Genomic DNA, 11,937 nt, shown 5'->3' with positions numbered 1-11,937 from the left:
AAATCACTTTATTACAAACAAACATGCATATAGGGCAACTCTGGCACAGGAAGGTAGAGCGGTTGTCCACCAACATCACAGTTGTTGGTTCAATCCCTGGCTCCTGCAGTCACATGTCAAAGTGTCCTTGAGCAAGACACTGAAGTTAGTTGCTCCCGGTGAGTGTTGGCCAGCTGCATAGCAGCTCCACCATCAGTGTATGAGTGTGTGTGTGAGTGGGTGAATGAGAAGCAATGTAAAGTGCTTTAAGTGCCAAAAAGGTAGAAAAGTGCTATATAAGTGCAGATAATTTACCATATAATGCATTTTCATCATTACATTTTTATACTGTGAGTTATGTTAAAGAGATCTTATTTACATGGAAACATCATAGCAGGATAAGCACTAACATGCAATATTTAAAATATGAAAACCAACTAAGTACAATATGGTTGTGTCAAAATGTTTATTAAAACCTTAGAAAAGACATGTTTTGTATGCCCTAACAAATATAATTTTTATTTTGCTTTATATTATTATGGACTGATTAACCTGAAAAAAAAAAAAGTGCATAAAAGGACATATACTGATTGTCAACATAAGACAAATGTAAGTGCCTAAAACATGATCATTTTCTTTTAATTTAGTGTTTTTACTACATTCATGTGTAACATAAACACTGTCAGGACATTCCAAAAGAGTCACTGGTACAATTAAACACTCTAACTTAAACACTCCTTGATGATTTATTATTTTTATATTAATGTTAAAGTTGTGGATAGAAGATTCGGAACAGCTGATTGGTTTGTTGTGTATGACAACAGATAATGGTTCATCAAAAAGACATTGGAAAAGTATTTTTTCATTAACATCATTTACTAAACCCAGTAAAGATCAGGATAGTCAGCTGACTTCACCCATATATTGTACTGTGCAGTCTTATACGGGACTTCTGAGCCTCTTTTCCTGTATAATACAATCTTTTATAATCAATATTTATGAGCCTAATTTCCTGGTTGAACTCACAAACTGGATTTTTGCTCTCAGTCTTTCCTCCCAGTCTTTGCACCAGTTCGGGCTCCACTCCAGGTTCTGGTAACGAGTAGCTAACTTGTCCAGCATCCTCACCGCCTCAGGTATGTGAAAGGTCAGGCCGGCCCTTTGCACTGCTGTCTGAAACTTGGCTGGAGATGCTGTTGCAACATAACACCTGCAATATAAGTTGAAGTAAAACAGATTTGGCCTGTGATAGAAATTTTCCCTCTTGGAAGAATTGTAGACAGAACTCAGCGTGAGGAACCATTTCAGTTTAATACATGCAGGCATGGAGAAGAACACATGGATGTTGGTGTCTTCTGACTCAAACCCTTTCTATTTATACTCAAACCCAAGAAAGGAACCACCCTCACAAAACATGAATGAGGAAACCAGGTGCACGCAGTTGACAATCATCACTCTTGTCCCTTTATAGGTTATCTGAAGATGTCAGTTGAGAACCAATAAAACCCTTTTATTGCATCTTCTTGTAGATCTTGTGACCCCAGGACCCACTATCTACTACATTGCTTTGGGCCTTGTAACAACAAAGTGCCTACGGTGATCTTAAGCAGACCTTTAAACACGACAAACCCTGTGACTTCTTGTCCTCTTTGTGACCTCTTCATAAACCCATCTTGGTTGAGTATTTGCCAATTATCTAACCATATGATTAAATTTACTTTATTCCCCCACAGGCCTTACTATAAGTCAACGGGTCAGTCAGGTGAAAATAGCGTCTTACCACATGCTTCTGTTTAACATAGGTTTATTATTTCTAAATTTGCAAGGACAACAACCTAACAACAGTTTCTTGTTATATTATTGGATGGCCATAGGGCGACAAATTCCCCAAAAAACAACAGATGTTTGATGATGGTAATAAACCTATGAATTAACATTCATTCAAACTCCAGCAGCAGTGACTCTTTCTACCTTTTCAGTCTGAAAAAGTAGCAGGGACACAGTGGCTGGCTTCTCTGTGCCAATCTAAAAAGGGGTTGTTTGAAAGCATTGTTGGATTGACGAACACACGGGAGCTCAGAGCAGATCTGAGAAAGTGGATGGTAGAATGACACTGAATTCAGGAAAGTCAGGAATGTCTCTTGGATACATTTCATAACAACTGCAGATCCCAACGATCAGTTCAAACAATTGTACATAAATCCAAGTGATGGGAAGTTGAAGCCACTTTCCAAGGTCTAAAAGAAGACTCAAAATGTCCAGCTCAGCTGAGAGGACACTAATTCAGCAACAGGTTTTGTTGTGTGACTATTTGGATTAAGTCTATAATATGTAAAAAAAAAAAAAAAAAAAAAAACATTTTAGAAAAACACTTCTCTTGTCCTAATCCTTTACTTTTGTTCAGATCTTTATTTTAGCTGACACATTTTTATTGTGTGTACTCTCAAATATCTCTGGTGTAGCTGCTGTGGATTTGGTCTGCACTATGTCAGAGGACATTAAAGACAAGTGCAGCAGGCCTACACCTCCTTCTAATAGCCATCATGTTTGACTGCTTTCCTATTTCAGTTAAGTTACACATTGCACTTGTGGTAGTCACCTTTAAAGTGTAAAATGTTATCTGCTCTGCTTCCTCCAGAAGGCTCAGTGACTTCAGGAACATACTCTGCTGGTTCATGTATTACACTGAAGTCAAAACTGTCATGTGCGTAAGTAGCTAATGGAATAAAACATTTAACCTTTTGACCCCAGGACTGTGAGGGCAGTGGTAGTGATGCCAGACAGCCACAGCAGTATGAGGACACAGCACATATCGGTTGTCCTCCCAGCATCTTCTCATGGTTTCCAGGATTCCTTCATCAGTCACTGTTCCAGTAGATAAAACTTGTGACAACTACAGAAAGAAAAAAGATGGAAAGAACAGAAAAGTATTTGACTTGTAACTGGGGGGTAAGCTATGGTTTGGGTTTGGTATGAGGTAGATGGACAAACATTATACAAATGTTGAGGACTGTTACCAGCTTGCAGTGGTTTTCAGGCAGAGAGAGTCTATGTGTATGCTGAAACTCTTCCATCATGGTCTTCACTGTCAGTCCATCTCTGTCCAGCAGCAGCCAGAACACACGCTCCATGTTGTACGGGTCCTACAAGCCAAAGTCAAGCAGCATGACACATAATTGTAAGTAAAGCAACATTTGTTTGCTGATGGTGGATGGGTCTATCATTTTGTGTGACAATTTAATTTACAGGAAATGTCAGGAAAGATCAAAGTCTAATAAGCTTGACTACAGGGTTGTGGTTGCATCTTTTCAAGGCATTCTCTACCTACTGAACCACCACTCCCAGTTCTTGCAGCCCATGTGTTGGATCATCAAAGCCAATAAACTGTTTCTAGTTACCATTTGTCATCCATGTAAATCAGTTTGGTAGGATCTGAACCCATTCTAATACATGAATATGCTTTGATCTAAATCATTCCATTGAAGCTCTGGCAGTTTTTTACGGTTTTTGTCCTGCTAGAAGGTGACCCTTCTCCCCCATCTCAAGTCTTTTGGAGACTCTAACAGGTTTTCTTCTAAGATTGCCCTGTATCTGGCTCCAGCCATCTTCTCATCAACTCTGACCAGCTTCCCTGTCCCTGCTGAAGAAAAGCTCAGCTCCGCAACATGATGCCGCCACAGCACCATGTTACATGCTGGGGATGGTGTGTTCAGGGTGATGTGCAGTGTTAGGTTTCCAGCACAGATAGCATTTTCATTTAGGGCAAAATGTTCAATTTTGGTCTCATCTGACCAGAGCACATTCTTCCACATGTTTGCTGTGTCCTTCACATGGCTTGTCACAAACTGCAAATGGGACTTCTTACAACTTTCTTTCAAAAATGGCTTTCTTCTTGCCATAAAGGCCAGATTTGTGGAGTGCAGTTTATACTGACATTAAATTACACACAGGTGGACTCTATTTACTAATTGGGAGAATTCTGAAGGCAATTGTTTGAACTGTATTTTAGTTAGGGGTATCAGGGTAAAGGGGGCTGTATACAAATGCATGCTATACTTTTCAGATATTTGGAAAAAACTTTAAAAACCATTTATCATTTTCCTTTCATTTCACAATTATGCGCCACTTTGTGTTGGTCTATCGTATAAAATCTCAATAAAATCATTTTATGTTTGAGGTTGTAACGTGACAAAACTTGAAAAAGTTTAAGGCAAATGAATATTTTTGCAAGGCACTTTAGTACTTATGCTGAAATGTAGAGTTTGGTTGTCACCAAACATACCCCTTCTTATTCAATAGTTCTACTTTGGTCTCATGTGTCCACATAACATTAGTCCAATAGTCTTCTAATTCATTCACATGACACTGAACAAACTGTAAACAAGAAACCATGTTCTTTTTGGAGAGTGGCATCACCTCCTTGTAGCTTCACCATACAACACTGTGTTCAATGTTCTCCTGATAGCGGACTCATCAACACTATTAGCCAATTCAAGAGAGGCCTTTAGTTTCCTAAACATTACACTAGGGTTGATCTTGATTCTTGTTCGTCAAGTCTTTCTGGGAAAGTTCTCCATTTGTACATAATCTGCCTCACAGTCAACTGGTAAAATCCAGTCAAGTCCAAAATCTTCAGAAATCTGTTGTAATCCTTTTCAGCCTTCTGAGCATTAACAACTTTTCTTATAAGGTCTTCACAAATCTTCTTTGTTAGAGCCATGACACACTTCTACAAACCTTTGTTGTCAAGATAAATCTTTGATACTGAAGACCCAGGTTTGTCTCCCTTAAGTAAAAGCAGGGCCTCTCACACTCACATCTAATTGTAATCCAAATAACTGAAATGCCTGACTTAAATTTACCCTGTAAATAAATTGATAATCCTTCACAAACATATTTTAGATCAGGATATGGATCACTTCATACAATTAACAAATGAAGTGTAACTGTTTTGCCTTATTTTTATTTGTCTTAATTGACTTCCCGATTATCCAGTTGTAGGACTTGCATAAAAAGATTTCACAAACTCCCATGCTCCTTTGTAGCTTTAAAGGAATATTGTTGAACTTTGGATAGAGTCAGCATGACTCCTCTGCATCCAGTCTTTATGCTAAAGTAGGTTAACCATTGCATGAATACAGCTCTGTGCTTAACACACAGACAACCCATTGATATCAACCTTCTTATGTAGCTCAGAAAGTGTATTTCTGATAAATCCAGTAGATTTTAAGGAATGTTTCGAAATAAAATTTTGTTCAAACTGTTCAAAATTCAACAGAATTTCAACATTCAGGTGTATAATCAAAAGCCACTGAGGCTATACTATCCAATCATATCAGCAATAAACAGAGGATATTTTTATGGTAAATAGGCTGCACTTATAGTGCTTTTCCACCTATTGTTACTCAAAGTGCTTTACACTGTTTCTCATTCCCCAATCGCACTCTCAGTCACACACAGATGCAGGAACTGCAATGCAGCTGGCCTACACTCACTGGGAGTTGGGGTTCAGTGTTCTGCTCAAGGACACCTTGAAATTTGACCGGAGGAGCCGGGGATCGAACCAGCAACTGTGGAATTGGTGCACGTCTGCTCTACCTCCAGTTGTTTAACTCTTCCTAGTCCTCTTGCCACTCCGTCTCTTTTTTATAAAACACACTTCACCCAATTTTACCTGGAATGCAATTACACTGAGTAATCAGATCAGCTGGGCACAGCTGCAGTTTTGTGTAGAAAATCCATTCCAAAGTTTAGCTGAAGCTCACTGTAAGCGTGGGAATCTTTCAGTCTATTTATTACTGTTTATGTCACTCTTTTTGTTCTCCTGAGCTGCTGCAAAGAGTACACAGTAACTCCACTCTGATGGTCCTCTGAGAAATAGTTCTACATACCTGTAACTGTCTCATTGCAAAGGTGTATTTACATCAATTTTGACCACTGACCGCCAAAACCCGGTCCAATCAGGATTGCTCAGGAAGAAATCTGCAGTTTTACGCATTGCTTGTTTCCTTCCAAACAGAGATAAAGTCAAACTGTATCTTATTTGACAGGAACAAACCAATGGATGACAGCAGGTGAAATTTTAAGGAACTCCAAAAGTCCCCCCCACAACCACACACACATACAATTCAAACAAAGCCAGAGTGAAGTGACTTACTCCAGTAAGACTCCAACTGCAAAGTAAAAAATTGCTTCCAAGTTGACTCGGTTTACAACTTGTGAAGGAAAGATCTGGGGAATAATAACCCTGAAAATGACTAGGATAAATTATTTTTAATGCCACAGTATGCAAGGAAGCAACTATAAGAGAAAAAAGAGTGACATTAGTTATAAATACAATGTAATGTTAAAAGATGCTGGTTCATTTTAGCTTAGAGGGACTAATAACGTTTCATATAATTCTCAACTGAACTTTTTTGGCCCTGATTACCTACTGTTCAATTGTGGTCGTAGTGAAATTTAATGAAGTAAATTTTTATCAATTATATAAGGGCAGCTTAAAAAAACCTGAACCATTCCTTTAAAATCTGACAACACAAGATATGATCACAGTCAGGTTGTAAAATCCAGTAATAAAGCAGTCATAAAGCAATCCTGCTGTCATTACTGCAGTACCTGGATGTCTATAGCAGGAGCCAAAGTTTGTGTGACTTTTGCTGCCATGGAAAAGTCACCAGTGGACACAGCCCTGTGAAGTATGTCATTAGAATTGACCATGGCCACCAGCTTGAGGGGTATCCCCATCTGCTTTACAATTAAGCCAGCTGAGGACACAGAGAGACATGGAGACACAGAGAGAAAAGGGAAGATGGTCAGTTGTTTCTCAGTTTATTCCCCACAATAAGAGGCCAATCACGGCGCAACCCTCCTATCACCAAGTGGCATCTGGGACAAGCTGCGGCACCCTGCAACCCTTAACAGGATAAGCAGTATGGGTAACGGATAGATTCATTTATTCATTTAATAATGACAATGTGTGTGTGTGTAACGCACAAACACACTGCCAAATAATGTTGTTACAGCAGTAAGCAGCCTACCTGTGACGTTTCCTGCCCCTCCAGTGGGCACTACCACTTCCAGCTCGGGCAAAGCGGCTGCGGCCTGGTCCTGTGCCATGTCACTGAGCTCCAGGTAAGCGTATATGAAGTGGGCAAGCTGGATCATGACTCTAGACCAGTTCACTGAGTTGAGGCTTATGAGGCCATGAGACTTCACCAACTCTTCATCAGCAAACAGACAGCGCAAAGGCTGGTCTATGTCATCAGAGCTGCCGTCTGCTGCAGATGCCGTTTTTCACTTTGAGAAACGGTATGACTTGTTTTTTTTTAGCTAAATAATCATTACTAGTCTTTTTACCTGCAAACACATGGACATTATCCTCAAGGCAAGTGATCATTTGTTTCTCTTGGACTGGAGTGATGCGTCCTCGAGGATAAACAACTATCACATCCAACCCAGGAAGACCTTTAGCGCTTTGGATGGCAGAGCCGCCTGTGTCTCCTGATGTCCCTGGAAGGGAAAGTCATGAGAGGACAGACTCAGATTCATTACATGTATCATTTATGGTGGGGAGGACTTTGATAGGGAATTTTAGTTTGGTGCTTCAGGAGAAACTAATGGCCATGAGGGTGCTAGTAAATGCGATAACACTGACTGCATTGACATGCACTTAAGAAACATGCAGCAGAAGTGTAATCTGATTGGTCTTCCAAAAGCCTGGCACGCAGATTTTTTACTGTATAGTGACAGAAAACGCTTTTTGACTTCTCTTTTTTGTGTATATGTTCATGTTGTAGCAGAGTGACAGCGCAGGGACAGAGAAAGGAAAAAGAGGAGATACAGTACATGCAGCTGAACAGGAAATGTCTAATTTTAATAAATCTGCAGGAGAAAGTGACTTATTTAGATTTTTACACAGTTTTGTTTTCCTGTCTGCAGCCTTTTGTTACACATATTTTCCCTCGAGCTTACATGATGTATGATATGGGCTCAAAAACAGGTCTACAGGTACTGTCTGGATTGAGTGCATGCTGAAAACATGTAGTCAAGATTAGACCTGAAGTCCCTTTTAGACATGAACTCTAGAGAATGTAAGGAGGATCATGTCCTGACTATGGAAGTGTTTTGCTTGGTAATCTGGTCATATACCACAAAATCTCATGCTGTTCCTTGTATTTGTTTGACGATTTCCAGGTCTCCCCTTTTTCCAGGTGTGTGTATTTTCCCGATTTCAGGGCAGTGGCAGGAAATGGATGTCATCAACACGCCCACTCACTCATGGTGAATCTTCCATATTACCTCCTCTAATCACAAATAAGGCTCGAATGGAGACAATCTGAACTTTGCCCTATGGAGCTGGCTGTGTAAAATCCAAGCAATGTCAGGGCCAACACACATGGGTGCTTGCGTTCACACATACACCTACCGCAGAGAAAGTCTGGAAAATGTCTGAATTCCAGTGCATGTCTGAAAGGGGCTTCAAACTGAAATACTGGAACCAAACCAACACTTCTCAACTCTACACAACCACATGTACCAAAGTCAAATATTGATTCATGCCCTGATTAAAGATAAGATAAACATAAGATAAACCTTTATTCCTGCCACAGTGGGGACATTTTCATGTTACAGCAGCATAAACGTTTTTTGCAAATGCACAGCGAGAATTTTTTACAGGATAAAAAAACAAAAAGTCAGTATACAGTACAAGGATTGATGTTATTGCACATGTATAATATAGTGGGTACTGGTTCACTGGGAGCATCTCTGGTTGTAAAGTGTGAAAGCATAAAGCATAGTTTTATGCAGCATAGAGTGACTGCATAAAACTAGTTCCTTAGTTTAATCGTGTAGCATTACAGGTGTTTCCTACCTACAAGAACAGTAGCTCTGCCCTTCTCTTTCTGCAAGAAGTAATTAAGGAATCGCACCGTACACGTCATAGCCAGGTCCTTAAAGGCCAAAGTCACCCCATGAAAGAGCTCCAGGACTGACAGACCGTCTTTTAATCGAGCGATTCTCACCACCTCAGGCACTGAGAAACCAGACAGGGCTTCACCTACCAGGACTAGGGACAAATAAAAGGTGAGAGAGTGGAGAGAAAATGTTGATTTTCTTGGTGCTCAGAGTCATTACAGTGTGGGGGGGCGGCTTTCACTTTTGTGTCAGTCAATTACTTTTGCTGCTTTTAACAAAGAACTACGTGCCATTTAAGTTAAAGACAATACCTATATACTTATTTAGTTATTTTAATGTGTGTAGACCATTGCTAAATGCTTGTTGATTTTTTTTTTTTTTTTTGTCCTTTCGGCTTGTCGCATGAGTTCAGAGTCGCCACAGCGGATCATTGTCCACATGTTGATTTGGCAGTTTTTTTTTTTTTACACCGAATGCCCTTCCTGACGCAACCCTCCCCAATTACTACCGGGTTTGGACGGGCACTGCACAGCGGAGGATGGGAATGAATGGGCTATTGGGGGTTCAGTGTCTTGCCCAGAGACACTGAACTGCACGACATATAGCCGGGACCGGGGATCAAACCACTGACCATGTGGTCCATAGACTACTGGCTTACCAATTGAGCTACAGCCGCCCCCTGAATGCTTGTTACATAGTTTAACTTTTCTTTTCCTAAAACTTGGTACCATAGTTTGCAAACTTAGCTAAAACACATTGCACCTTTGGTACTGGTGTATAAAATCCAGCAAATCAAAGTGATAATAAGTGATATTTGATGGACACTTAAATTACTAGTACTTACTGACTTACTGACTGCAATATCAATGCCTGGCATTATATGATGTTCCTTGTTTTATTTAAAAATGTTGAATTACATGTAATGTGAATATTTGTCCAGCTCACCCTCCAGGTCCTCTCTGGGTATCAGATTACTAGGGATGAACAGAGAAGAAACCTCCACCACAAGTTTGTTGTAGGGCAGCCCTCTCCAGCACCTAAGGGTGTCTGCGCTCAGCACAGGAACACTCTCTGGCATGAACATCCCCCCATCTGGAGCATAACCTGAAAATAGAACATCACGGAAGTCCCATCCATGGACCCCACCCCTAGTACTGCAGTACTGCATTGGACAAACCTATGAATAGAGATACAATTTTTGATAGTAAATAAAACAAAGACAACATATTAAATGTAAAACATGAGAAATATATATTTTTAAATAGTTGATCAGTATGAATTTGATGCCAAAAACACATTTTGTAAGAGGTCAATCTCGTGATTGACTATAAAAAGAGCATCCCAGAGAATCTGACCCTTTCAGAAGTCAGGATTGGATGAGGTTCACCACTCTGAACGATTGTGGTGAAATAGTTCAACAATTTCACATTAATAAATAACATAACATATAATCCTCTGTGATACATAAAAGAAAACTAATACTGAAGGACCATGATCTTCAGGCCGTCAGGCAGCACTGCATAAAAAACAGCCACAATTCTGTCGTAGAAATCAGTGCATGGGCTCAGGAACACCTCCAAAAACCACTGTGAGAAAAGTTTGTTGCTGGATTCCCAAATGCAGCTTGAAATTCTACCATGTTTCTTTTGTTTGGATGCTATTCCCACACAACACACTGCAAAGCACCTTACGCGTCAGGTCACTGACAAGCTGAAAAAAGTGAATGAAGTCACTACTGTTAAAAATTCACTTTAGTGGAGCTCATGGTTTATGGTGGTTATCATACTGTAGCCAGCAAACATTAAGCCTACTCGTTCAAAGAGCAAGCTAAACGTTTCCCATTCAGTAATAGAAGGACTGAAAGATGCTTTACTCCTCAATCTCTGTCAAACAAGCTAAATCTTGTCATTTTACAGGAGGCTTGCCCCCCACTACATTGCTGTTTAATTAGTTTGGATGGACGTAAAAGCTTTGGACCTTCTCCCTGCTTTTCCTACACATTCATATACAAAAACATTTTGTATGGTTTTTTTTATGTTTTGTCTTATATAAAACATTTTACTTACATTTTTTTCTATTCGTTTGATCTGTCTAGTACTAGTACACACATTGCTTGAGTAACCGTTCCTGTCTCTTTGTGTAATTATAGTAAAGTAATATTTCTCCATAAAAACTAATCAGCTGAATCAGTCCTTTGTTTTTAATTATTAAAATTGACCCCACAGCAGCTTGTGCTAATTTCTGCTGTATGTAAAATGAATGAGTTATTTCCCCTTTATGACAATAGCCTCTACCGAACCACCGAGACACACGCACACACACATGGATGTATACAGTGCTGTAAAAATTATGTTTTTTTGTTTTTTTCAAGACAAACCCATGAGCACCTTCCTGGTTCCCCCGACAAAAAGCCAATTGGATCTTTCCTTTAACATCTGGATTATGGGAGAAAATAAACAGCGTGGTGATCAGAGGTCTATGATACTTACACGTCTTGTTCAGCAAGTTAGTCTCCACAGATGTTTTTTTTTTTTTTTTACTTTAACCACAATCACTTTACAAAAGCTATTTTTAAGCTACTGCTTTTGACCTGAAACCCTGTAATGTGTCTGTTGTAATGTCTGTTTCTCCAAGTTTCCCTTCGCCCCGCCTCCGTGAAAACAGCAAAGGGAGCGCGAGACCAACGACAGGCTCGTCCCCATAACGTTGTGCGCGTGTACAACTGTGGTTGTAAGGAGAGCGATAAAGGCCAAATTTAACTTTAGCTTTTTAACTCTGTATGGAATTGAATAACTAGTTTGTGCTAGTGTTGACACATTACAAATAATTATAAAAAAAAAACTCAAGTGTTGTTGCAAAGTGTCGAAATACTTAGGCTATTGCAATAGTTCAGTTTTTCTTTTTTAATTCATTTACATACATTTTTAAAAATCTGTGTCATTATGGGGTACAGAGTGTAGATTAATGAGAAAATATTAATTTGAACGATTGTAGTACCAGGCTGCAATATGACAAAATTGAAAAAAAAAGGGGGGGGGGGGT

At 39.6% G+C, this 11,937-nt stretch overlaps 1 protein-coding gene across 3 annotated transcripts; it reads right to left on the bottom strand.

Moving 5' to 3' along the window:
- Window positions 1-431: 431 nt before the first annotated feature.
- Window positions 432-11,579, bottom strand: thnsl2 (threonine synthase-like 2). 3 transcript variants are annotated; one of them, XM_067483692.1, is made up of 9 exons: window positions 11,385-11,579; window positions 9,841-10,072; window positions 8,852-9,046; window positions 7,336-7,488; window positions 7,017-7,253; window positions 6,595-6,743; window positions 2,997-3,122; window positions 2,718-2,872; window positions 432-1,189 (listed from the first exon to the last, which is right to left on the bottom strand). In XM_067483692.1, the coding sequence occupies exons 2-9, from the start codon at window positions 10,061-10,063 to the stop codon at window positions 976-978; spliced, it is 1,452 nt and encodes a 483-aa protein (XP_067339793.1). In that variant the 5' UTR covers window positions 10,064-10,072; window positions 11,385-11,579; the 3' UTR covers window positions 432-975. The 3 variants fall into 3 exon arrangements, with proteins under 3 accessions (XP_067339793.1, XP_067339792.1, XP_067339794.1); XM_067483691.1 differs by having other exon boundaries at window positions 7,017-7,256; window positions 11,385-11,578; XM_067483693.1 differs by having other exon boundaries at window positions 7,017-7,256; window positions 8,915-9,046; window positions 11,385-11,578.
- Window positions 11,580-11,937: the final 358 nt, after the last annotated feature.

The sequence above is a fragment of the Channa argus genome, chromosome 18, assembly GCF_033026475.1.
Source record: "Channa argus isolate prfri chromosome 18, Channa argus male v1.0, whole genome shotgun sequence".
NCBI classification, from domain to species: domain Eukaryota; kingdom Metazoa; phylum Chordata; class Actinopteri; order Anabantiformes; family Channidae; genus Channa; species Channa argus.
This window is presented reverse-complemented; position numbering and strand designations above follow the sequence as displayed.

What these genes read in the sequence shown, in the direction of transcription:
- thnsl2 (XM_067483691.1), bottom strand. Translation starts at nt 10,063, where the DNA reads ATGCAGTACTGCAGTACTAGGGGTGGGGTCCATGGATGGGACTTCCGT. An exon ending in TAATGTCCATGTGTTTGCAG is followed by an intron (nt 7,257 to 7,335) that starts GTAAAAAGACTA and finishes CGGCATCTGCAG; the next exon opens with CAGACGGCAGCTCTGATGAC. An exon ending in CTCCTGCTATAGACATCCAG is followed by an intron (nt 3,123 to 6,594) that starts GTACTGCAGTAA and finishes TTTGGCTTGTAG; the next exon opens with GACCCGTACAACATGGAGCG.